At 41.1% G+C, this 27,991-nt stretch overlaps 1 protein-coding gene across 5 annotated transcripts in view; it reads left to right on the forward strand.

The window, feature by feature from the left end:
* The first annotated feature begins 690 nt into the window (after positions 1-690).
* The window catches only part of NLK (nemo like kinase), a 183,357-nt gene continuing 156,056 nt past the window's right edge, over positions 691-27,991 (forward strand). For 4 of the 5 annotated variants that reach the window (XR_519262.4, XR_001795249.3, XM_051824611.2 and 1 more), the window contains exon 1: positions 702-2,337. Coding sequence is in view for 3 of the 5 variants with exons in the window: in XM_051824611.2 (XP_051680571.1) it covers positions 1,880-2,337 (458 nt within the window). In the remaining 2 variants the exon portion in view is untranslated. Of the gene's footprint in view, positions 2,338-27,991 lie in introns of all 5 variants that reach the window. The other variant, XM_002718934.5, reaches the window with a different exon arrangement.

Here is a 27,991-nt window from a genome sequence, read left to right on the forward strand (position 1 = left end):
ATTTCTTTTTGCTCCTCTTGAATTTTCACACCTTACGCCTTTCAAGGGGTAATAGATGGTTCCTATCAATGGACGAGATACAATTTGGGCACCGCCTTCTCTTCTCGGTACCGCCCCCTTTTAGACCACACCCCTTTCACTTGGCCCCGCCCCTTGAAGAGGTCGTTTCTGATATGACAGAGAATTCTCCATAATTCTGCCCTATAGGAGATCTGTAGGGCGGGACCTGAATCAATCTTTTTTTCCATTTGTCAAGTGAAGCGTCTATCTGATTCCAGTTCCAGCCCACTTCATTTTCAACCCAAGGATTGGTTGTTTGGTTCTTTGTCTCCGGCTCATGATTGGTTCTTTCTTGCCGCCCCTCTCTTCCAGCTTTTGCAGGCGGGATTAGCACGCAGCTTCCTGCTCTTGCCAAAAAAATAAAAGAAGAAAAAGAAAAGAGAGAGGCGAAAGAAAATGTCACGGAGATCTTTGGTTTTTAATTGGTTTCCACTCTTGTCGGTCAGGGCAGACTCTGCCTTTTGATTGGCTTTTTTGTCTGCCCATCCCGGATCGGAGGCGGGATTTCCCCAGGAGACCCTCACCTTGTTGCCACTGGTCGAACAGTGCGCCTGTCTGAAGCTCCCGGGCCAGGATTGGAGGCGAACGAGGACAGGTGGGCGTGGATTGGCTAGGGCAGCCGGTCAGTGCGAGGCGGGGGCGGGGCCTCGGCGGCTGGTTGCGCGTGTCCGCCGCTGGCTCCGCTCTATCCGGCTTTGCTAGGGGAGGTGAGTCCGGCCGCGGCGGCACCGGCGGCTGAGGAGGCGGCGGCTGAGGAGAAAGCGGCCGCGGCGGCTGAGGAGAAAGCGGCCGCAGGGACGGAAGCCGGGTGGGGGGGAGGGGGGGAGACGGAGCAGCCTTGAGCCCTGCGGGGGCCGTCGCGCGGGGGGACCCACCCGCTCTCCCCCCCAACCCTCCTCAGCTGAAGCAGCCGGCGGCGGGGGCAGGAGTCAGCCCGCTTCCGACCGTACCCCGCCCGCCTCCCGGGGCTCCTATTCTTCGGCCCCGGGACCCTCACCTCCTCCCGGGGCGGTTCCCTCTGTCGAGGCGTCCGAGTGCTGCCCACTGCTCTTTCATCCCGCCCTGCACCTCCTTACCTCCACTTTTGCCCCGGTTCTCTTTCTCCTCTCCGTCCTGCCTGTCGCCTCCTCGCCTCACTCGGTCCCTCCAGCCTCCTCCCTCGGCTCTTTCTGCCGAGCAAAGTTTGGTGCCCCCGCCCCCACCGGGGCCAGCCGGCCAGGAGTAGGGGGAGATGTAGGAAGGCCCGAGAGTTCGAGGTGGGGGGAAGCCGCCTTCCCTGAGTATTTCCCCCCATCTGTCTCGCTTAGGGTGGTTGGAGTTTTTACCAGTTGTGTTTTTGAGGAGGTGGTAGGTGTTTAGAAAAGGATGTGGGAATGGAAGGGGTAGATGAGTCAACCCTCTTAGGAGATTCCAAGGGTGCTGTGTTACCTGATCCTTTTCGTGTGTGGAGTTCAGGAGGTCGGGAGGCTTGGCCTTTATTCCCACATTCAAAGTTGGAACCTCCCCCCATTTAAGAATGGAGTTTTAGTACCCACTTGTGGCAGGAATCCTGGGGGGAAGGGGTCCTTTTTTCCTTTTTCTTTTTTTTTCTTTCCTTTTTTTTTCTTTTCCTGGGGGGCAACCCACACCCTTCCACTCACACTCACCCTAAAAACGAAACACCAAGATCTTCTAACTTGTTTGGATTGACTGATGAAGACATAAAGCCAGTTCCGCTCTATGTTTTCTGAGGTGGAGTGAGTGGTTTTTCTTCATTTTTAAATGGCCAAATGACAGCTTGACCCAGTTTGCTTTCCAATCAAAGGGCATTTTTTTTTGAATGTCTCTTTGTGGCGCAAGAGCCAACGCAAAAATGATGGCGGCTTACAATGGCGGTACATCTGCAGCAGCAGCAGGTCACCACCACCACCATCACCACCACCTTCCACACCTTCCTCCTCCTCACCTTCACCACCACCACCACCCTCAGCACCATCTTCATCCGGGGTCGGCCGCTGCTGTCCACCCTGTGCAGCAGCATACCTCTTCGGCAGCTGCGGCAGCCGCAGCAGCGGCCGCAGCCGCAGCCATGTTAAACCCTGGGCAACAACAGCCATATTTCCCATCACCGGCACCGGGACAGGCTCCTGGACCGGCCGCAGCAGCCCCAGCTCAGGTACAGGCTGCTGCAGCTGCCACCGTGAAGGCGCACCATCATCAGCACTCGCATCACCCGCAACAGCAGCTGGACATTGAGCCGGATAGACCCATTGGATATGGAGCCTTTGGCGTTGTCTGGTGAGTATCAGAACAACACAGCTTCCCGTGGTTTCTCCTCAAGGTTGTGATTGGGCGAGTCATCGCTCATGGTTTTCTCCATGTGGGCCAAAGCGAAGCAAGAATTTCAGCTCTCCTGTAGGAAGCCACCCTCACTTGCGTGGTAGAGGCCTACTGTTCTGGCCTTCTAGGCCTATGCTTTTCGGTCTTGGCAAATTTTGGTGGAGCACTGTCTCATGAGTAACACACGAAAGTTTGCTGCCTACAGAATAAACTTTGCTGTTGAGCCCCTCAGCAGGCCGCCGAATGTCAGGATAGAACACCTGTTCACGCAGCTCGCGTGTTTTAGTTGGGTTCGTTGCCCCGCTGCAACGAATGTCAGTGACTGACCCAAACTTGGTTTTGTTTTGTTTTTCTTAAATAATGGTCTTGTCATTAGGATATACTTCGCATATCTACTTTCCTATCCTGTGTATGTCTTGTCTTTTTTTTTTTTTTTTTTTTTGATCTTGATCCTTGAAGGGAAGGTTCATAGTTGAGCCAGTTAAGATAATTGCTTGGGTGATTTATTTTAAACCTTAAAGCTACAGTTAGGAAGTATGTAGCTTTAGCCTTTTGATAAGAATGTATTAAATATAGTATCACACATGAGTCCCACAAATGAGGTTAGTAGACTGTAGCTGTGCAGTGGCCCACATTCGCTGTAATGTTTTAGTGTCATTGCGTCTTCAGCTGCTGTTATCCCTTGGTCAGTTGATGTGATGGGGAGTATACTTTTTAAAAGAAACGAAGCTGCTTTACTTTGGCTAGTGCTAGGATATTTTGAAAAGTCTTAAGGGCTTCTTAAGTGCAACATTTTGGTTTACTTGACCTTCTTAGGAAGATTAGTAGTTTGTAGTGAAATATTTTCCTGTCAGAACTGGAATGAACTGAGTTTTCCCCCCAAGGATTAAGCATTCCATTGTGGATACATTGATATTTTCAGTGCATTCAGAAATAGATTCTTAACAATGTCTCTAAAAGCCCTCATCACACAGGAAAGTGAACTCTTTTGGAACTACCCTGGTAAATAACTCCTTTTGTCCTTGTTTTTGAGGTTAAAATTGATAACACTATCCTTTTGCATTGTAATTGGCCGTTTTAATATTTATATTTGAGATTTTATAATCTAAGAGACTCAGTGACCTGACCCGACCTCCCCTCCCTCTTTTTTTTTGAACTAGTTTGTAGAGTCATTTTTGCAGCCTGTTTGCAAAGAGGTTGGTACTGTATTCTCCCTTGTCCAAGCTGTGTGGAGATTCCTGGTGGGTAAAAGAGTGACTGACAGTGGTGCCTCCTCAGTCACTCTACTCTGGGACCTACATGTTCTTGCCTTTCTCTCCTCCGTCTGCAACCTATCTTAAGGAATTTGGTTGTGCACTTCTGTTCCTTGCCAAACCCTTGAGGATTTCCAAGCTATGAAGGGTGAACAGGGGACAGGAAAACAGGTTGTTCCTTGCTTTAGATTTTGTCACCGATTTACTGGCTTTGAGAATTTGGATTTTTAGATCTGAATATGCTCTTTCATTTTAGTGCTTGCGTATAATACTAAGATGTAGGGATACTGAAAGAAACGAATTGTACCATCCTTGAATATGAAGAAATGTATTTACTTATATTTGTATCAAAAGGTGATGTGACTTGTTGAAATTTTAACTTTAGATTGATGGTAAAGAAAACTTTCTTTAAAATTTTTAATTTTTTAATTTTTTTAAAATGGGTAGTGGTGAAGAACTGTAGTACTAAAACATCTCACACAGCAGCCATTGTGGTATTGGGTACCATGAATCACCCATGCCTGAAAATCCAAATGTGTTTGATTTGAATCCATTGTAGATTATATTGATTGACCCCTTCTGTCACCTGTGGGGTTGGTTTGATTTGAATCCATTGTAGATTATATTGATTGACCCCTTCTGTCACCTGTGGGGTTGGTATCACCTATGGGGTTGGTTTGAAGTACTTCTCCGTGCACCAGTATCTGTTGTACACCAGGTCCTTGTTTGCTGGGTCTCTGTAAGTTTGTAAGCCTCCTTGAGGGTAAGGACTATCCACCTAACTGCTGTGGCATCTTTACTGCTTGGTTAATTGATTTCCTGGCCAAGTCCTCTGTGTTGGCTTAAAACAACAAAAATTTTTTGTCACAGTTGCGGAGGCTAGAAATCTAAGATCAAGATGTCAGCAGGTTTGTTTTCTTCCAAGGCCTCTCTTGGCTGCCCTCTCACTGTGTCCTCACATGGTTGGGTATTCTGTTTTTTAACCAAGTTTTTCTAGTTCGTGCTTTGAGTGTATTTATCAGCTGTTAACAGGTGAAATACAATTTGGTATAAAAAAGGAGAACCAGGTGTGTGTTTTGGTATGCAAATACTTTTCTATTTTTATATTTACATATTGATGACTTGCTGTCGGAATTGCTTATTATATTTGGACTATAACTGCTGTATGGCCTAAGTAAGATTGTTGAAGCTAGAGATTTGAAAATCAAATCAGAGTGAATTGCGCTAGTATTCTGAAACCCAAAGCAAAAGTATTAGTGAGATTTTCAAGTTTTCAACCATTTTATTTATCTAAAACAATTATGTATTTCCTAAAAATGGTTAAAATGGCACATAAAAATATTCTCCCAATTATGCATCATTCCACTCAGTGGGGGTTCTAAGATGTATTCATTAAATGTGTTTTGCAAGTAGTGTTCCTGTATAGCCTATGTCAAGAACATTCACCTAGTAGTACTGATTGCTAAAAAAAACAATAGTATGTAGGGGCTTGCGTTTTGGTGTGGTGGGTTAAGATAGCACTTGTGGCACTGGCATCCCATTCTTAGAGTGTCGGTTGGAGTCCTGGCTTCTCTGCTTCTGATCCATCTCCCGGCTAATGCTCCTAGGAAAGCAGGTGATGATGGCCCAAGTGTTTGGGTCGAGTTCCTGGATCTGGCTTTGGCCTGGCCCAGCCCTGTTACTGTTGCCATTTCGAGTAAACCAGCAGCTGGAAGATCTCTCTTGGTTTCTCCTTCTGACACTGTCTCTCAAATTAATTAATTTTCTAAAAAAGCAGCAAGTAATTTTGAGGGATATTATTCCTCCCTGTGGACAAGGAGAGATGTTGTAGAAGTGGTACAGCATTTTACCATTCCGATTTATTACTGAAAATTTAGTCTACCTGGCTTGATTTATCTTTCTGCTGAATTTAACTAGTGGAATAACTTATCAGCGTTGGACAGTTGTGTAAAAGTAGTGAATTACCCCATTAGCTTGTTGGTAAAGATGGTACTTTGACAGTTCAATTAAGGTTTCATTAACAACTGTCTGTTGCATTTTATCTCAGAATAAGGGTTCCAGTACCTGGTCATATGATTGTAGGGTATCCTGAGGTGCATTCATTGCCAATGGTAGAATGCTGTATATAATTTGACCTTCATTATCAGATGTCAAGGCTTCCAGATGTCTATATAGACATTTTCATAATGCAAAAACAAAACACAACCTCCAGTCATTTGGTGAGGAGAATATAAATCTAACTTTGTAGTTCGTATTTGCCAGAAGAAAATGTCATGCTTAAAGATGGGACAACTTTTGGGACAGAGAGCTTTGGAGGCTCATGAAGTGTGTGATTTTGAGAGAGGAAGTTGACTACAGGAGAGTGGGTTGAGTACTGCTAAAACCAGGCAGTTTTTGACATTGACAAACTAAAATTGAATTAATAGCACATTTTGCTGGCTAGATGAAAGTGAGTCTGGGAAAAGCTTGTACCTTATAAAATTAGTGTTTTGGTTTTTGACTTGTCTGATTAATTAAATGATCAAAGATTGTAAGATTTGTTTGGTCTTTTGTCTTTGTACTCCAAGTAAAGCTGGAGAGCTTTGAATTTTATTCTAATATCTAAATCAGGTTACTTTCAACTGTTTTTGAAAACTTAAGTATCACTATGGTGATACTTAGTTACTTATTAGCTCTGTGACCTTGATAAATTATTTAACCTTCCAGTACCTATAAAATGGGAATAATAATACTTACTTTAGGATTGGAGCAAACCAATGAATATACTGTTCAACACACAGTAAGCACTCAATAAATGTTTTTAAAATTGTAGTTGATAGAAAAATTAAACTGTGTTAACATGAAATGCAGTGTCAAAACTGTCAGATTTTCTGGGTGAAATCAACATTCAGACTATTTTTGGAGATGTGACATTGAATACCATAGGGTGTCCCCTTCAGTTAAACGTGGTTGAATTCAGAACCAAGAGAAAAATATTCTGTCCTGTTCTCTCAATTAATTAAAAACAAGCAAATAAAAAATAATACACATTTGTATATATTTGGTAGGTGTTTTAGCTAGATCATCTGCACTGTTTTATAAAGTATGTATTATGGATTTATGTACTAGGAAGGAAATTAGTTGTTTTTTTTTTTCAGAGGGTAACAAATGAAGGATATCTTTTTTTGTTAAAGTTGGGCTTTAGTGAAAATTCATTTTACTTGTGTTTGGATGAAGTGTGAATTGCCAACGAAGATCCCAGTTAGGTGGAAGAAATTTGTGTGCTTTAATAAAAAATTATTCAGTGTAAACTGTACATGGCGGAGGTTGTCTAGCTTGCTCTTCTTGTGAACATTGGAGGCTTTTTCTTTCTTCTCATGTTGGCTCTGGTCCTCTGGCTCTGGTCCACAAGGAGCACACTATAGTTTGGAAAAATGGGGAATACTTTTGGGTTATATTTGGGGAAAATGCTGGAGTTGGTTGTACTTTGGTATATATATATACACCATAGGATGTCCCCTTCAGTTAAACGTGGTTGAGCCAAGAGAAAAATATTCTGTCCTGTTCTCAATTAATTAAAAACAAGCAAATAAAAAATAATACACATTTGTATAATATACTAAAGTACAATTTTTTGATAACTGTTTTGCAGGTTAAGAATCTGTATGTAGGATTGAGAAGTTTCCCTACTCTCAGCCAAGATTAACAGCCACAGCTGGATTCTTTGGGGGGTCTGTTCTGTGAAAAGTGCTTTGAAGAAGCAGAGCCTGAACCATAAAAAGGAAACGGTTGCTCTTCTAGACATAACAAAGCATCCGTGTGAAACTAGAAATGTGGAAATCTATATTGTTAATTTTAACTACAAACGAACTTACTTTAGAAACTGTAGGTTCGTGGTCATAAAGTAGAGAAAGCAAAGGGAATAAAAGTAACACAGTCTGATGACATTGCATCAGTTTCTTGGTGATTGAAACTCCATATCCTGTAATGCTGAAAATCATTTTGTAGTTAGGCTCCCAACAAGATTATCCAAATTATGTCCAAAAGCCAAAAATAAAAACACAACACACCAAAAGAAAGTAGTTTTATTCTTGGGGGAGAAATTTCATGTTGTACTATTGAGTATCAGCTTTGAAAAAAGAGACTTTTTTTTTTTATTTAAAGATTTCAGAAATGTTTCTAGTAAGAACAACTCTGTAAATTAAATGCCTTCTTTTTAGCTATCAGTTGGTACCACTGGGTGTATGTCTATAAAGAGAATTGGGGCAGATAAAGTATACTTTCACATGCTATGCAAGTTGAAGAATATTTGTAAAATGTATAAACTGAATATATGTTTGCATCTAAACTCTGGTTTTAACCCTCAAAATGTAGACAGCTGTAGAAGTTATTCATTAATATAAAAAGTCTTTTAGTGGAGTACTGGAATATTTCATCATCATCACAGTTTGGAGCATTAAAATTTGCACTGACTTCCCATGATAATTGGGTGGCTGTTCCTGGTGGTTTTTATTAGTTTGTTAATGTCCTAGCAATGCAAGAATTAACTGGGGGGCTTGCATTGTGTTGCTGCAGGTTAAGCTGCCTCTTGGTGATGCCAGAATCCCAGTTTGAATCCGGGCTGCTTTGCTTCCGTCCAGCTCCCTGCTAATGTGTCTGAGAGAGCAGTATTTAATGGCCTAGGCCCTTGGGTTCCTGCTGTCATGTGGGAGATCTGGATGGAGTTCCTGATTCCTGGTTTCAGCCTGGCTTAGCCCTATAGGAGCCATTTGGGGAATGAACTAGTGGATGAAGGATCTGTCTCTATCCCTTTTTATCTGTCACTCTGCCTTTCAAATAAATAAGTAAATCTTAAAAAAAAACTTCGCATTTTATTTGTTTTCTTAATTTGCTGATTTGGTTTCTTTGATGGAAATTTTTAGGGTCAAAGAAACTTTTGCATTTGTCATGTAACCAAAAAATGAAATGAAGCTGTGTGTAGAAATTCTTTTATTTTAAAATTATATTTGGGTTTTAGTTATAACTCCCTGTGTATCCATAATACTCCAGTGAATTATTTTGTTGACTGGCTCATCTAATGCAGGTCAACAATGATTTCCTAACTAAAATAGCTTGTCAGTTTCATCCTATTGTTGCTTAGGGGTGACACAGAGAGTGCCTGAGGCAATAGTTGTATTACTGTCAATGAGCACCTAACAAAGTCATGGTAGATCTAGTCTAGAAGCATTAGGTGCCTAGCCAAAGAAGTGTTAGGAAAGATTCTGACACTCTGGCATTATGAAAACCTGACTTCTAAGAGTACTATTTTGAGACAGCTTTTACAGTTAGCTGTGATGGGTAAGTAGAGGGAGTGTGTACAGGGATGACAACTATTTTTTTTTTTTTTTATTTTTTATTTAATGAATATAAATTTCCAAAGTACGACTCATGGGTTACAATGGCTTCCCCCTCCCATACCGTCCCTCCCACCCACAACCCTCCCCTTTCCCACTCCCTCTCCCCTTCCATTCACATCAAGATTCATTTTCGATTATCTTAATATACAGAAGATCAGCTTAGTATACCTTAAGTAAGGATTTCAACAGTTTGCTCCCACACAGAAACATAAAGTGAAAAATAATAGATGATTTTTTTTAAATGATGATGAAATCAAATCAGACCTATTGTCATGTTTAATCCCAGTGAGAGTCAAGTTGGGAATTGATAATTTCTTTCTTTCTTTCTTTTTTTTTTTTTACAGAAGATCAGTTTAGTGTACATTAAGTAAAGATTTCAATCGTTTGCACCCCCATAGAAACACAAAGTGAAATATATTGTTTGAGTACTCGTTATAGCATTAAGCCTCAGTGTACAGCACATTAAGGACAGAGATCCTACATGAGGAGTAAGTGCACAGTGACTCCTGTTGTTGACTTTACAAATTGACACTCCTGTTTATGGCATCAGTAATTTCCCTATGCACCAGTCATGAGTTTCCAAGGCTATGGAAGCCCCTTGAGTTCTCCGACTCTTATCTTGTTTAGACACGGTCATAGTCAAAGTGGAGGTTCTCTCCTCCCTTCAGAGAAAGGCACCTCCCTCTTTGAAGACCTGTTCTTTCCACTGGGATCTCACTCACAGAGATCTTTTTGCCAGAGTGTCTTGGCTTTCCATGCCTGAAATACTCTCATGGGCTTTTCAGCCAGATCCGAGTGCCTTTAGGGCTGATTCTGAGGCCAGAGTGCTATTTAGGACATCCGCCATTCTATGAGTCTGCTGAGTATCTCACTTCCCATGTTGGATCACTCTCCCCTTTATTTATTCTATCGGTTAGTGTTAGCAGATACTAGACTTGTTTATGTGCTCCCTTTGACTCTTAGTCCTTTCATTATGATCAATTGTGAACTGAAATTGATCACTTGGAATAGTGAGATGGCATTGGCACATGCCACCTTGATGGGATTGAACTGGAATCCCCTGGTATGTTTCCAACTCTACCAATTGGGGCAAGTCAGCCCGAGCATGCCCCAAATTATACATCTCTTCCCTCTCTTATTCCCACTCTTATGTTTAACAGGGATCACATTTCAGTTAATTTTCAACACTTAAGAATAACTGTGTGATAATTACAGAATTAAACCAGTCATATTAAGTAGAACAGACAAAAAAAAATACTAAGAGGGATAATGTATTAAGTTGTCCATTAGCAGTCAGGGCTATGCTGATCAAGTCACCATTTCTCATAGTGTCCATTTCACTTCAGGAGGTTTCCTTTTTGGTGTTCAGTCAGTTGTCACCGATCAGGGAGAACATACGGTATTTGTCCCTTTGGGACTGGCTTACTTCACTCAGCATGATGTGTTCCAGATTCCTCCATTTTGTTGCAAATGACTGGATTTCGTTGTTTCTTACTGCGGTATAGTATTCTAAAGAATACATAAGGGATGACAACTATTGATAATAATGATTGGTGCTATTTACGGAAACCCAGTCTCACATCTGTGTTTTGAATTAGTGTGGCTAATTGAATTTTATCATTGTATCTACTATCAGGCAGTGGAAAGCTTTTGACACTTTGTAACTCACTGATCAATATATTTTTATTGTCAGCTGATTATAGATCAACACTTTTATAGGCACCAGATGATGATATTGAGTTCTGTGGGTCACTTTGCAAACATCAGGCTTTTTCTATTATTTGTTTTATACACAGTACTGAGATATAGGGATATTTAGTTCAAGATTTTGCCTTTAAGGAGTTTATAGTCAAGTAAACATGAAAAATAACACATCTCTACTTTTGGCATCCATTGTCTTGATGGAAAGTTGGAATTAAATTTGAAACCATTAAATAAAACTTACGGATGTTTTTTCACTTGTCCTTACAATACCTGTTTATTGTGTGTTGACTCTTTGCCAGGCACTGTGCTGGATCATAGGGATTAAAGGAGATTATAACCTCGTGGGAAGATAGATTTGTAAATGGGTCATTAGAATTCAGTGCTGTAAATGCACAATATAGTCAGTCCCTGTATACTATGGGAGCATAGAGGAGGGATTTCTTTGGAAGGTATGGATGTTTCTGGAATAGGTAATACCTCAATTGAGAAAGTCAAGCAATGAGGAAGGGAAGTCTGCACTGATTGACTTATATTGTAGGAAACGATAGTGAGGGCTGAGTTGGCTGATAGTTCATTTCAGGAGGTGGTAGGATGTAACTGGAGCTAGACCATGAATTTGGAATGTCAGGCTGAAGAGTTGAGGCACTACTGGTAGGGAGGGTAGAAAAAATTTTTTCCTCTTTTATGGTAAAAGTACATATATACAGCATATATACCTAGACAGATACAAAGCATATCCATGGTATTAAAAGTTTCACAAGGGGAATGATTAGAAAATAAATCTTAAAAATCTCCTCAGGGGGGTGGTAATGGAAAATATTGAAACCTTGCTGATGGCAACTATTGAAAAATCTTGAGAGTGACTTAGATTTAGTGTTTTTTGAATATGTAAATAGTAGAGTAGAAACAGCTGAGGTTTGTCTGAACCTTAAGAAAATGTTCTCAGTTGTAGATGGAAGAAGTTACTGGAGGTGGAACTAAAAGACAATCAGATAGGAAAATGTGTTCACAGTGATTGACAACTGGAGTATGGCAGAAGATTGTTAGAAAGATGAGAGTGATCTTTGGTGCAGATAAAAAGCCAAAATGAAGGTAGAGAAAAGGGCATTGCATTTAGCAAGTAGATCATTGATGGTATTTGAGAGAATGATTGTGTTTGATTTTTTCTCCCTAATTATATATATAAATATATGTGTGTGAGTGTGTGTGTGTATTTGTTTGATTTTAAAGAGTATCTCAAGTATTAGCACTTTGTTTTATTGTCAGTAAAACTTTGTGAATCTTGGTTTCTTCATTTATAAAATTTGATGTTTCCTAAAATTCTTTTATAAAATAGCACTAACATTTATAAGCCATAGTGGCATTGTTTGAAACAAGTAGAGTCTGCTCATGACCACAGAACAACTTTAGCTCTTCAGGACTACAGATGTTAAATAGCTTGTAAAAATGTTTTAGGCCTGCGCCGTGGCTCAGTAGGCTAATCCTCCACCTATGGCGCTGGCACCCCAGGTTCTAGTCCCGGTCGGGGTGCCAGATTCTGTCCCGGTTGCTCCTCTTTCAGTCCAGCTCTCTGCTGTGGCCCGGGAGTGCAGTGGAGGATGGCCCAAGTCCTTGGGTCCTGCACCCGCATAGGAGACCAGAAGAAGCACCTGGCTCTTGGCTTCGGATCAGCGTGGTGTGCCAGGCGCAGCGGCCATTGCTGGGATGAACCAATTGGAAAAATAAGGAAGACATTTCTCTGTCTCTCTCAGTGTCCACTCTGCCTGTCCAAAAAAAAAAAAAAAAAAAAAACCCAAAAAAAATGTTTTAAAGGAAGAATAAGATAAATGTCATTCTGTTCCCAGTGTGATGACTTTTTATATAATTTCAAATTTGGAATCGGATTTTAAATGTGGGGTTTGTTCATGAGCCTTGTTTTTCTCTATTACTGATGTATTGGTGGGCATTGTACATGTTGTGGTTCTGTTGTAGAGAAGCAGCTTGCCTTTTGCAAATTGTAAATATAATCCTGTCATTTTCCTAACCTTCCCCTTTTTAATGTGTGTTTTTTTTTATTTTAAAGATTGATTGATTTGAAAGAGTTACATAGAGAAGGAAAGGCAGGGAGAGACAGAGAAAGGTCTTCCATCCATTGGTTCACTCCCCAATTGGCTGCCAGTGGCTGGAGCTGCGCTAATCCGAAGCCAGGAGCCAGGAGCCTCTTCCAGGACTCCCACACGGGTACAGGGGCCCAAGAATTTGGGCCATCTTCTGCTGATTTCCCAGGCCATAGTAGGGAGCTGGATCGGAGGTGGAACAGCCAGCACTTGAACTGGCACCCATATAGATGCCGGCACTGCAGGCAGTGGTTTTACCTGCTAGGCCACAGCGCCAGCTCCCCCTTTTTAATGTTTTAGACTTGCTTCTTTCTTAAATAGTTGGAATGATTTAAAAATTTTTAAATAAAATCTGATATTCAGTATTTTGTCTTTTTGTGAGTAATCAGGTATGATGATTTGGGAGCCACTGCTTACATTATTAATTTGCAAATTAATGAAAATATTGCCCCCAGAAATCTCTTTAAATCTTGAATTTGGGTAGGAGACTTCCTAGTTTGCAGATGAATCTCCTGGTATGAACCTTACAGCATATAGGCTATAGCAGTTTACAGCATACAATGCCCAAGAGAGGGAGAGTGACTTTTAAAGCTCTTCTACAAGAGGAAGGGAACAATTTTATCTGAGACCTCAGTAATTCAGGAATACTGTCCAATAAATATATAATGAAAGCCATGTATGTGATTTTTTAAATTTTGTAATAGCCACAGTAAAAAATGTGAAACAAAACATGACATTAATTTTATTTAACTTACATTAAAAATATTGAGATATTTTGTATTTTTTTTCCCATTCTATCTCAACAGAAGTGTCTTAATGCCTATAGCACATCTCAATTTGAACTAGCCAAAATTTTAAGTACATGGACTGACTACTTTATTGACCACTACCCACAGTTCTAGAGGCCCTTTGGTTTTTATTGGATTGCATACTCACTTTTGAACCAGTCACTGGAGATGGTATTCCTTTTGGATAATCAGGCCCATCCTCGGACCCTGGAGATGGAGTCAGTTATATCTAATTTATGTCAGATTCAGAACAACTAGACTGGATGCATTTATAAAACAGAGTGGAATAATGTTCTCTAAAGAAGTCCTGTCTGCCTGGAATTATCTGGAGTATTTTTATTTTCTTTTCTGAAGCCTTGTTTGCCTAAAGTGAGGGTAAAATTGGTACCTAATCCTTGTCATGTTTGCTTTCTTTGCCAATTAGAGCACATATCTTCCATTGATTTTTCTTCTCTATCAATGTTGTTTGTGGACACCCCCCCCCACCCCCCCACCCCCCCCCCACCCAACCAGAGAAGTGTATTAAACTCAGCAGTGTCAGGCAGCTAACTCTTTACAGGGGAATGGACAACAGAGAAACTTTGTTTACCCATTCTTTGACCTGAAATTCTTGCTTTGAGCTACGGAGAAAGGATGAAGAAAGACATTTGCACAAATAGATAAAATTAGTCATTTGACCCAGATTGCTGCTTTTAATTTTTTTTTCTGTCTGCATGGATAAAAATCATCCTCCAATTTACATGAGCAGGTGATTTTTCTTACATGCTAATTTTCTTAATGTACCATGGCAGAGAGCTACAGATTTGCAAATTGTGTAAGTAAATTGAAACAAACCAGGTGACTATTTCACTGTATCATCTTACCAGTACAGAAGTACCCAAAGGGTGCAATTATCAGGTGATTGTCTCATTGTACATCTAAGTTATCAGGAAGCCTGGTGCAAAGGCTCCCTCCTCCCCCCCTTTTTTCCTCCACCTCCCACTCTTCTCTAATTTTTTAAAAAAGGAAGCTTGATTTCTATATTCACTTCAGCAGGGCTGCAAATTTAGTAATATAGATGTGGAAGAAATTTTGAGCTTTATTAAAAGTAATCCAGAAACCATGAGAATTGGCAAGTAATATGGGTGCTGTGCAGAAAAAGGAGCACAGGTATACTTACTTGGTTTGGGTTTGAATTGCATCAGAGAATTATGTGAGAAGCTATAGTCATTTTAATTGGTTGGTTTCCCCTATGCTGGTTTTTCCAGATTCTGCATGTTATAGTAATTGGGATTTCCGTGAAGTTAACTGGGTGTGTACTGTAGCTAGAGCTCAAAGTAAACATTGATGGATATTCTTTAAAAACTCAAACCAATAGGTTATAACATGGTTTAAAACATTATTTCAATAAAATAGAAATTTTAGAAAGGTACAGTCATTAGTGTTGGAAACTCCAGCAGATTGAGGACAAAAATGTCAATAAAGCAACTGCAGGGCTGGCGTTGTAGCAAAGCAGGTAAAGCCACAGCCTGCAGCGCTGGCATCCCATATGGGCGTTGGTTCAAACCCCTACTGCTCCACTTCCGATCCCACTCTCTGCTATGGCCTAGGAAAGCAGTAGAATATGGCCCAAGTCCTTGGCCCCCTGTACCCACGTAGAAGGCTCCTGGTTTCAGATCTATGCAACTCTGGCTGTTGCGGCCATCTGGGGAGTGAATCAGCGGATGGGAGACTTCTCTTTCTCTGCCTCTGCCTCTCTGTAACTCTGACTTTCAAGTAAACAAATAAAGTCTTTAAAAAAATAAATAAAGCATCTTCATTTAAAACACTCCAGTATTGACTGGCGCTGTGGCGTAGCAGGTAGAGCTGCCTGCAGTGCCAGCATCCCATGAGGGCACCGATTTGAGCCCGGCTGCGCCACTTCCAATCCAACTCCCTGCTGTGGCCTGGGAAAGCAGTGGAAGGTGACCCAAGTCCTTGGGCCCTTGCGCCTGCATGAGAGATCCAGAAGAGGCTCCTGGCTTCGGATCAGCTCAGCTCCAGCCATTGTAGCCATTTGGGGAGTGAATCACTAGGTGGAAGATCTCTCTTCTCTCTCTCTCTCTCTCTCTCGGCCTCGGCCTCGGCCTCGGCCTCTCTGACTCTGCCTTTCAAATAAATAAATCTTTAAAAATTCCAATATTAAACTTAGCATTTATTGCTATCTGATTCCTCAGATGCATACTATATTATTCACAGTATCTGTGGAGATCAAATTACATAATTCTTGTAGCTTTGAGGTAATGATTTGGAAATAAATCATAATTTTAAGCTAGTAAAAGTTTGGCTAGAGGCTGTTGTTATAGCATACTGGGTTAAGCTTCTGCCTGTGATGCCAGCATCACCTGTGGGCACCAGTTCAAGTCCTGGCTGCTCTACTTATGGTCCAGCTCACTGCTAGTGTGCCTGGGAAATGCCTGGGAAAGCAGCAGAGGATGGCTCAATTGCTTGGGCCCCTGCACCTATGTGGGAGACTTGGAAGAAGCTCCTGGCCCTGCCCTGGCTGTTGTAGCCATTTGAGGAGTGAACCAGAAGATTGAAGATAGTTCGCTGTCTTTCTCTCTCTCTAACTCTCACTGTGACTTTCTAATAAATAAATAGATCTTAAAAAATTTAGCTAATCTTCTTAGAGATAATTTTTGTTTATTTTCATTTTTATTTAAAAGATACAGACAAGTCAGAGAAGAATCTTCAGTCTACTGATTTACTCCCCAGATAACTACAGCAACCAGGGCTGGGCCAGCTCAAAGCCAGGAGCCCAGAACTTGGTCAGGTTCTCCTGCCTGCTGTGTTCCCGGGTGCACATTAGCAGGAAGCTGGGATTGGGAGTGGATCCAGGATTTAAACCCAAGCACTGTGATAGGGGTTGCAGGTGTTTGAAGCATCATCTTCCTGCTGGGCCAAATGCCCACCCATGGCCAGTCTTTTCCTCCTAATACTTACATATTATTTCTCTTCAGTTTAAGAAAAATAATGAAGAACTTTCAGAACAAAAGCATTTGAAGAATTACCTGAGGAGGATTACCTTTAAGTACAAAGGGACAGTATGACTAAGTAGTTAAGAGTCTTTTCTGGTGACAGACTGCCTGTATTTAAATCCTGGCTTTGCCTCTCATTTGCTGTGGGCAAATTATTGTATCTCTGTGTCTCATGATCTTCATCTGTGAATTAGTTACCTGGTAATGGTAGGGTTGTTGTGAGGATTTAATGAATTAATGTTTATATAATGTCTTAAAATTTTGGTTGGCACTATGTGTTAGCTGTTAAAATTACCAGTTTTATTAAGTGGAAAAAAAATCTTATCTCCTGAAAACTTACTTATTTAGGGAAAAATAACCAACAGCAGGTATTAGTAATGTAACTGTTTTAGGAGATTTTTTTTTTCTGATGAACTCCCTCTGTTTTTGAAAAATTCATTCAAATTCTAGAATGTTTTCCAAATGTAAAATATCCTTTAACACATAAAAGAGGGTTTTTCCCTACCTGTTAACTACCCTCTTCTCATGAAGTAACAATATATTGAGGCAAGCTTTGGGGCACAGAGCATTAAGCCATTGCTTTGGTCATCTCTTTAGTTTACTGCAGTCTGGGCTTCTCCCATTCAGCTTCCTGCCAATGCATCCTGGGAGTCAACAAATAATGGCTCAATTGCTTGGACCCCTGCCACCCATGTGAGAGACCTGGGTGGAGTTTGGGCTCCTGGCTTTGGCATGATGCAGCCTGGCTATTGATGGCACTTAGGGAGTGAACCAAAGGGTAGAAAATCTCTGCTCTGTCTTCTTCCCTCCCTCCCTTCCTATCTTTATCTCTTTCACTCTGCCTTTCAAGTAAAATGAAAATAAACATAGAAAGTATTAATATATTTATTGTAGTACACTTGAAACATACAGAAAAGTCAAGAGGAAGGACATCCTTTATAAGCTATTACTTAAGGGTTACCACTGATAGTATTTTGGTATATTATTTACAAGTTTTTTAGCTGGAATATGTGTGTATTTGTAGTGTTATTAAAGTTTCTTTGTTTCCTGACATTACAAAAGTAGATTTTGCCAATTTCTTTTGAGGGCTTTTAAATTCTTACTGGCCCAGAACTCTACCTGAAAAGAATGACAGGGTTGGAAGGTACTTTGGAATGCATCTATCCTAACTGCCTCATTTTATAAGTAGGAAAGTTGAGACTCAGAGAAGCCAAGAGATTTGTTCAAGGTCACACAGCTGATTGGGGGCTCAGTCAGAACCTTTGCTGCGTTACCAATAATACTTATATCTGTCCAAGTTAATTAAGTCCATTGAAAGTGGAGGAAATGTTCTTATGAAAAGCATAATAATTTTTTTAAAAAGCTCTATACATGAACCCTGAAACAATGCATTTGAAAAAAGATGGAATATTATGATATTCTTTCAGTTTTTTGTGTGTCAGTGGCAAGGTTTTCTGGTTTAATGTCACAAGCTACAAAGTTTTTGATGAAGAACAACTCAGTCTTTTCATGTTATTGTAACCAACTGGGATTATCTATTTGAGTATTTTATACCTCCCCCACTCCTTTATTTTTATTTACTTTTATTTTCTTTTTACAGATTTTATTTATTTACTTGAGAGGTAGAGTTACAGACAGAGAGAAAGGTCTTTCTTCCACTGGTTCACTCCCCAAAAGGCTGCAACAGCTGGAGCTGCGCCGATCCGAAGCCAGGAGCCAGCTGCTTCTTCCCAGTCTCCCAAGTGGGTGCAGGGGCCCAAGCACTTAGGCCATCTTCTACTGCTTTTCTAGGCCACAGCAGAGAGCTGGATTGGAAGTGGAGCAGCCAGGACTAGAACCGGCGCCCATATAGGGTGCTGGCGCTGCAAGCAGAGGATTTACCTATTGCGCCACAGTGCCAGCCCCCCAACTCCTTTATTTTTAAAAAAATTTTAAACATGAAAAATTTTGAAATTATTGTGCAGTGATATGGCTGTGAACTTAGATTAGCATTTTGAGACTTTTGCTTTATCTACTTTGAAGCTGTTTCTGTAGAACTTGCAGAGATTGTGTTTCAATTAAGTTTAGACTTGAAAATGCTGGTCACTGCAGCAACTCACTGTTCCATGTAATAAGTTTTGCAAACTCTTCAACTGGAGATAGAATTAGAAATTTTTAAAGCTTGTGACTATTTTGGAATGCTATTTATTCCCTTAATACTTACAACAAAATTCAGTGTGAATCAAATGTGTAATTGAAACAAGTAGCAGTCAAAACTAAGCTTCAGGCAGAATAGAAATATTCCATTCTGAAGTTTTTCTTTTCTGTGGTGTTTATTCCAGGTTGGAAGTTCAGGGATCATTTTCAAAATTAGAATTCTAGGATCTGATTCATATATCTGTGGCAGAGGACATGATTGAGGCTATTACATTGTTGAGACTAAATTTTAAATTATTGTAGTTTTTAAAAAGTGAGTTTCAGTAATAAAATAGAATGAACCGATGATGCTGTGATTTGTGTCACCCAATTCCCTGCTCTGTATTTTTCAGTACCAAATAACTCCTTTGTTAAACTCATTTTCAGTAAATGAGCCTTTGTTTCTCAAAGGGTAGTGATTATTTCTATACGTAATACAAAGCCCTAAGAAATACATTTCAAAGTCTCAAATATTAGTTAATGATTGGAAATGGTTGCAATCCTCACTCTGTATATCAAGCCACAGTTGTGTGCATGAAAAGAGCAGCTGCTATGTTTGCTTCTTGGGCTACAATATGAGATAATTATGTTTACTAGAAACAGGTAGCAAGCCTATAAAAGTGAAGTCTTTTGGTTTAGGTGCAAAAAGGTGGTTCTGTTGTCTTCCGGGCTATTACTTAACATAGTTTTGTAATGTAAACACCTAGAATGAAATAGCTGGTGCAGATCTAAGTGGTTTGTTGACAGGTAAGAAAATACGTAGGCAGCAGTTACTGGTTTATTTGATGCAGTTGTTATCAGTGTCTACAAATAAATCACTGACTTTTAACTATCCCAGCAGGAAATATATTAAACTAGGCACACTGTGATGTTTAACTAGGTTGGTGCTCAAAATCTAGTTAACAACACATTCAAGGGTACAAAAAGGTGGTAGAAAATGGTATTAAGGGATAGACTTTTAGCATTGAGGACAACAGTTAAGATTCTGGATGGGATGTTCCACATTAGAGTTCCTGGGTTGGAGTCCTAGCTTTGCTTCTGATTCCAGCTTCTTGCTAACATGCACCCTGGAAGGCAGCTCAAGTGCTTGGGTCTGTGCCATCAGTGGGGAGACCCATATTGAGTTCTAGGCTCCTGGATTTGGCCTGGCCCAGCTCCAGCTATTGAGGGTACTCGGAGAGTGAACCAGCAGATGGTAAATCTGTGTGTGTGTATGTGTGTGTGTCTATCTTTCAAATAAAAATTTTCAAAAAAGAAAATGGATTTAAAGTTAGTTTATTTTGGTACCAACAATTTTGAAATCTGTGCATATGAGAGGTCTTCAAAATATTCATAGAAAATACACATTATGAAGACATTAATTTAAAAATATTTTGTACTGATATAAACTTTTATTTCCCAGTTCCATTTTTAATATTTTTAATTTATTTGAGGCCAAGAGAGTTTGCTCCCATCTACTGGTTCACTTCTCACATGCCTGCAATGGCTGGGGCTGTTGGAAGATAAGAGCCAGGAATGCCATCCAGATCTCCCTTAAAGGTAGCAGGAGTCCAGTTACTTGATCTATTACTGCTGCCTCCCAAGGTCTGCATCAGCAGGCACCCTGGAGTCAGGTACAGAGCCATCTATTGAACCCAGGCACTCTGATACAAGATACAGTTTTCCTAACCATGAGGATAATGCCTTCCCCAAACAACTAATTTTTAAATCTTTATTTTCCCCCCTCATTCTTGAAGACAAATTGATCTATTTCTGTCTCTCTTTATCTTTCAGCAATAATAACAACAAAGACTTAAAACCTCTTGTGACCCTGTCTAGCCACTGATCCACTAAAAGTGGTGAGAGCCTCAAAGACTGGAGTCATGTCTCATTTGCTTTCTAGAGCCTAGCACAAAACCAGGCTGGGTGCATATTGTTTGTTGTGGAGTTGAAAGTTTCAAATGCTTAGATTGTACGTGTTGACTTAGAAGAGTACTGTCACTGGCTTTTGCTGTTACATATTCAAGATCTGTACTTTCTCCTGCAGTAAAGGAGATTTTTATGAGGGAATACTTAGAGTGGTATTGAGATAGCCCTCTTGTAGTGTTTTTTGTTATTGTTGTTGTCTTTGGACTTTTTTTTTTTAAGTAAGAGCCTAATCTAAAAATAGTATATGGCAATAATCAACTATCTCCAGAAATAGTCCTTTATTTTGAAAAGAAACTATATATACAGCCCTCTATAATCTACACAAAGTTAAGAGTGCTATTGAATTGTTTACAAAAAAATACCCCTTTCAATGCAGTGCTGCAAACTCAAGTTAAAAGAATAGAGGTGTAGTTAGTAGAAATTGTGTCCAAAATCTTACCAAATACATCAAAACATACCAAAGCAATCTGTGATGCTAGCACTGAACAACAACAAAAAATTCAAGTCTAAGCTCTTTATTCTGTTTTGAAAACTTTGAATAAATGGCTCTTTTTTGTTTGTTTGTTTAGTTTTGTTTTGACAGGCAGAGTAGACAGAGAGACAGAGAGAAAGGTCTTCCTTTTGCCATTGGTTCACCCTCCAGTGGCTGGCGTGCTGCAGCCGGCACATCGCGCTGATCTGAAGCCAGGAGCCAGGTGCTTCTCCTGGTCTCCCATGCGGGTACAGGGCCCAAGGACTTGGGCCATCCTCCACTGCACTCCCGGGCCATAGCAGAGGGCTGGCCTGGAAGAGGGGCAACCGGGACAGAATCCGGCGCCCCGACCAGGACTAGAACCCCGGGTGCTGGCACCGCAGGCGGAGGATTAGCCTATTGAGCCACGGCGCTAGCCGAATAAATGGCTCTTTAGTTCATGCCTGAGATCCTCTTTAAAATTAATGGGGAAGGGGGTGGACAGTATGTTAAGTTGCCACTTGAGATGCTGGCATCCTGTATTGCAGTTCTGGTTCAAGTCCTGGCTACTTCCAATCCAGCATCCCACTGATGCACCTAGGAAGACAGCAGATGACTGAAGTATGTAAATCCTTTCCACCCATATGGGAGATCCAGATGGAGTTCCTGGCTCCTGGCTTTGGCCTAGCATCGTCCTGGCTGTTGTATGCTTTTGGGAGTGAACCATTGATGGAAGGTCTCTCCCTCTGTCTGTCACTCTTTCAAATAAATACATCTTAAAAGAAATTAGGGACCAGCACTGTGGTGTAATAGATTAAACTACCGCCTGTGCTATATGGGTGCTAATTTAAGTCCTGACTGTTCCACTTCCAATCCCAGCTCCCTGCTAATGGCCTGGGAAAGCAGTGAAAGATGGTCCAAGTCCTTGGGCCCCTGCACCTACGTGGGAGACCTGGAGAAACCTTCTGGCTCCTGGCTCCAGACCAGCCTAGCTCTGGCCATTGCACCATTTGGGGAGTGAACCATTGGATGAAAGACTTACCTCTCTGTCTCTCCCTCTCTCTGTAACTCTGCCATTCAAATAAGTCTTTAAAAATATTAGGGGAAAATGGCATATTGTAGTATGCTGGTGTGTATTTAACAACAGCGTCTTTGAGAAAAAAGCCCTAATTTATAGAGTTTTCAGATTTCTGTGGTGTAAATGCTCCTATAATGGCTAATTTCAGGCAATCACTGTAAAGTCACTGGATGCTCAGGTGGGATAGGATATGTAGCAGCAAACCATTACTTACAGGTAAAATGTTTAATACACTTAAAGGGTGTAAATCATAATGAAATAATTAGGGATTGATAATTTGAGAATTTATTACTTTGTTTTAAATGTAATTTATTGGGACCGACGCTGTGGTATAGTGGGTAAAGCTGTTGCCTGTGGCGCTGGCATCCCAGATAAGCATTGGTTTGAGTTCTGGCTGCTCCACTTCTGATCCAGCTTCCTGCTAATGCACCTGAGAAAGCAGCAGAGGAGACCCAAGTGCTTGGGCCCCTGCACCCACAGGGAGACCAGGAAGAAACTCCTAGCTACTGGCTTTGAATTGGCCCAGCGCTGGCTTTTGTGGCCATTGAGGGAGTGAACCAGCAGGTAGATCTCTCTCTCTGTCTTTCAAATAAATAAATCTTTCAAATAAAAAAAAAGAAAAAATACTGTAGGAAAATATTGAACATTTATTAAAAAACAGGTTAATATGTTTAATTTTTAAATTTTTGTCTATAATATTTAAAGAAATAAGGATGAATAATCCAGCAGAAAATGAGCAAATACTAGAAAATGGGCAATTCATAGAGAAATACAGGTTGTTTAAAAAAATTAAATGATTCTCACTTTCATTAATAAAGAAATGCATGCTTATGTATACCCTGGGAAGCAGCATGCGGTTACTCAAGTACTTGGGTCCCTGCCACCCATGTAGGAGATCCAGATTAAGATCTGGGCTCTTGGGGCCAGCACTGTGGCGTAGGTTAAGCCTCTGCTTGTAGTTCAAGTTCCAGCTGCTCCACTTCTGATCCAGTTCCCTGCTGATGTGCCTGGGAAAGCAGTGGAAGATGGCCCAACATGGGAAGCCTCCAACATGGGAAGCCCAGATGGAGTTCCAGGTTCCTGGCTTGGCCTGGCTCAGCCCCGACTGTTGACGCCATTTGAGGAATGAACCAGTGGATAGAAGATCTCTTTCTCCTTATTTCTATATTTCTGCCTTTCAAATAAATAAATTAAAAAAAATTCTGAGCTCTTGACTTTTCCCTGGCCTAGCCCTGACTGCTGTGGGCATTTGAGGAGAGGACCAGCAGATGGAAGATCTCTCTCTCTCTCCCCCTGTCTCTATCTTTCCGATGAAATGGAAAAAAAAATATATAGCAATGAAGTGACACCTTTAACTTACTCTCAGCATTTTAAAATAAGGTGCCAGCACTCTGATGTCAGAATCCAGGACTAGAACCCGGAGTGCCGGTGCCGCAGGTGGAGCATTAGCGTAGTGAGCCATGGCACCGGCCCAGAGTTTATTATAATTAATAACTCTAAGAGTAGATACATGATAGTGTCCTTGTTTATAGCAGAGGAAGCTACAATGCAGAGGTCTAAGTAACTTGTCCGTCAGACTGTGGTAGAAAAAGGTTTCAACCCGAGCCAGTTCTCTTCAAACACTCAAGTGTAATAAGATGATCATACTAGATTTATAAAATATGCTATGGACGTTATGAAAAATAATAACAATATCCATGAACATACCAGCCTAAGAAGTGGAACATCACCAACAGTGTTGATTCTGCCCATGAGTGCCCCTCCATCCTATCTCTGTCAAGATTAAGCCATTCTCATATGTTATGTTTATTATTTCTTTTAATGCTCTTTTTTAAAAAAAATTTATTTATTTATTTGAAAGGCAGAGAGAGAGAGAGGTCTTCCATCCATTGGTTCACTCCACTGCTGCTACAATCCCCAGATGGCCACAACAGCCGGAACTGTACCAATATGAAGCCAGGAGCCAGGAGCCAGGTTCTTCCATGTCTCCCATGCAGGTGCAGGGGCCCAAGGACTTGGGCCATCTTTTACTGCTTTCCCCGGCCACAGCAGAGAACTGGATCAGAAGTGGAGCAGCCAGGACTAGATTTGGCACCCATATGGGTGCTGGCACTGCAGGTGGCAGTTTTACCCACCAAGCCACAGCGCTGGCCCCATAATACCAATTTAAGATAAAGTTAACATATCAACAGTTCCTTTAGAATTTACAATTGAGGCCGGCCCCAAGGCTCACTTGGCTAATCCTCCACCTGTGGCGCCAGTACCCCAGGTTCTAGACCCGGTTGGGGTGCCAGATTCTGTCCCGGATGCTCATCTTCCAGTCCAGCTCTCTGCTGTGGCCTGGGAAGGCAGTGGAGGATGGCCCAAGTGCTTGGGCCCTGCACCCGCATGGGAGACCAGGAGGAAGCACTTGGCTCCTGGCTTTGGACGCCAGCCGTAGTGGTCATTTGGGGGGTGAGCCAATGGAAGGAAGACATTTCTCTCTGGCTCTCTCTCTCACTGTCTAACTCTGCCTGTCAAAAAAAAAATGTACAATTGGATGATTTTTAGAATATTTCCAAATTTAAATTTTCATTTTTGTTCATTTTTTCATCATCTCCAGAAGAAACCTCATAATCACTAGTAAGTCACCTTTTGTGCCTTGCAATTTCCCCAGCCCCAGGCAACCATTAATTTACTTTCTGTCTCTATGGATTTGGCTATGCTTATATTTCATGTAAATAGAGCCATGTATGGTCTTTTTTTTTTTCACATAATGTTTTCAAGGTTTATCCATGTTTCAGTATTTATCAGTATTTCATCCCTTTTTATGGCTAAATATTATTTCATTGTATAGATATACCATACCATTCTGTTTATTCATCAGTTGTTGGACATTTGAATTGTTACTATTTTTGTCTGCTATGGTTATGAACATTGCTGTGCAAGTTGTGTGTGTACAAATATTTTCATTTTTCTAGAGTATATATACCCGGGAATAGAATTGCTGGGTCATTTTGTACCGCTCTGTTTAACTTTTTAAAAAACTGCCAGAATGTTTTTGAAGGCAACAGTACCAATTTACACTCCTGCCAGCAGTGTATGAATGTTCCCTTGCCAAACTTGTTTTTATGGGTTTTTGATGTTGTTGTTGTTACCACTTGTAATAGTGTGTGTGCGAAGTGGTACTTCATTGTGACTTTAATTTACATTTCCCTGATAACGTAGTAATATTGAACATCTTTTCATGTACTTATTGGCCATTTCCTATCTTCCTTGAATATGTGTCTGTTTCGAGTTTTTGCCCATTTTAAAATTAGGTCATTTATCTTTGTTATTTTCTATCTTAATATATTCTAGATACCAGTCCCTTATCAGGTATTTGACTTACAAATAAAATCTCCGATTCCATAGGGTTTCTTTTTACTTTCTGCCTCCACTGTGGCATTTTGCTTATAGGTATGCATCATATACTATTTAAAAGCTGCATTCTCAGATAACTAATTCTTAGCAAAATGCTATGGGGACATGGTATATAAGAGATGTTGCTATTATGAGTTAATTTTAAATAGATTTCCCTAGTGATTCAAGTTGTTGAGAGTTGGAGGTTGAGCTACTAGTTTTTCCAGTTTCAGTATTCTATGAATGGTATTTTTCCTATGTCATTCTAACAGGCATTTTTTTTAAAGAACATTTATTTATTTATTTATTTGAGAGAGAGTGTTCTCATCCACTGATTTACTCCCAAATGCCTGCAGCTGCTGAAACTGAGCCTAGAGCTGAGAACTCAATCCAGATCTCCCTTGTGGCTTGAGCCATCACCTGCTGCCTCCTAGGGTTTGCATTAGCTGGAAGCTGGAATCAGAAGCCAGAGCAGGGTATCGAACCAGGCACTTGAATGTGAAGTGTGGGCATCTTAATTGCTGCCCCTCTGTGAAGCTTTTTTGTTTGTTTGTTAGAAGATTTTATTTGTTCGAAAGGAGAAATTAGAGAGGAAAAGACCGAGATTTTGCATTTGCTGGTTCAATCCTTGAACAGCCACAAAGCCAGAAGGGTAGATCTCCATCTGAGTCTCCCATGTGGGTGCAAGGGCCTGAGGACTTGGGCCATCTTATACTTCCTTCCCTGTCACATTAGCAGGGAGCTGGTTAGGAAGTAGAGCAGCTGGGACTTGAACCAGAAGCCATGTGGGATATTGGCATTGTGGGAAATGGCTTAACCTGCTGCCACATAACACTGTCTGTGAGGCATTTTTTTTTTAAAGATTTATTTATTTATTTGAAAGAGTTACACAGAGAGAGGCAGAGGCAGAGGCAGAGAGAGAGAGAGGGAGGGAGGGAGGTTTCCATCCGATGGTTCACTCCCCAATTGGCTGCAATGGCCAGAGCTGCGCCAATCTGAAGCCAGGAGCTAGGAGATTCCTCCAGGTCTCCCGTGCGGGTGCAGGGGCCAAGTGCTTGGGCCATCTTACTGCTTTCCCAAGCCATAGCAGAGACCTGGATGGAAAGTGGAGCAGCCAGGACTAAAACCGGTGCCAATATGGCCAGGGCATTAAGCTCTGCGCCACAGTGCCAGCCCCCTATGAGGCATTTTTAACAGGAGCCTATAATTTTATAGTTAGAAGCAAATTGAAGAATGGGCATTTCAACAAAAATTATTGTGAACAATCCCAGAAATGATTTTTATGCTGCCTTAGTTCACAGTGCTAGTGACAGAAGTAGCACCAGCTAGCTAATTTTGTGTTTTCTTTTCTTTTTTTTTTTTAAAGATTTATTTATTTATTTGAAAGAGTTACACGGAGAGGCAGTGAGAGAGAGGTCTTCCATCCGCTAGTTCACGCCCCAGTTGGCCACAATGACCAGAGCTGCGCCTATCTGAAGCCAGGAACCAGGAGCTTCTTCCAGGTCTCCCAGGGGCCCAAAGGGTTGGGCCATCTTCCACTGCTTTCCCAGGCCCTAGCAGAGAGCTGGATCAGAAGAGGAGCAGCTGGGACTCGAACTGGCACCCATATGGGATGCCAGCACTGCAGGTGGTAGCTTTACCTGCTACGCCACAGCGCCGGCTCCACGTTTTCTATTTCAGTGTCACTTGAGTTCCTAACATGAATCTGAAGTAATATTAAATTTTCATATGCTTTGTAGGGAAGTCTCAGCTGTACAACACAGTTCATGGTAAATGCACAGATCCTAAATATCACTGAATATGAAATGTCTAGTGAGAGTCCATTTTCCCTTAAAATTAGAAATGCAGCTTTATTTTTTTAGAAGCTTTATTTCTGTATTTTTTTTCAGAGATTATTTATTTGAAAGGGAGAGTTACAGAGAGAGAAAGAGGGAGAGACAGATCTTACATCTGCTGATTCACTCCCCAGATGGCTGCAATGGCCGGAGCTGGGCCTATCCCAAGGCAGGAGCCAGGATCTTCCTCTGTATCTCCCTTGTAGGTGCAAGGGCCCAAGCACTGGGTCATTCTCTGCTGTTTTCCCAGACGCATCAGCAGGGAACTGGATCAGAAGTAGAGCAGCTGGGATATGAACTGGTGCCCACAGAGAAGCAGGCATTGCAGGCGGCAGCTTTACCTGCTGTGCTGCAGCACCAGCTCCTAGTTTGTGTTTTTAAGGTAGAACAGAAGCATTTCATTGAGTATACTAGTTTAATGACCTAGTAATTGATTATTTCCCCCTTAACTTTTACTGTGTAGGGTCTATACTGGATTATTCAAATTAGCATAAAATAATTTTTTAGAGACCAGTACCATGTAATTTAGTGGGAGAGGTTTGGGTGATAATATTCAAGAAGAGAGAAAGGAA

This window comes from Oryctolagus cuniculus, chromosome 17 (assembly GCF_964237555.1).
Source record: "Oryctolagus cuniculus chromosome 17, mOryCun1.1, whole genome shotgun sequence".
Classification (NCBI taxonomy): domain Eukaryota; kingdom Metazoa; phylum Chordata; class Mammalia; order Lagomorpha; family Leporidae; genus Oryctolagus; species Oryctolagus cuniculus.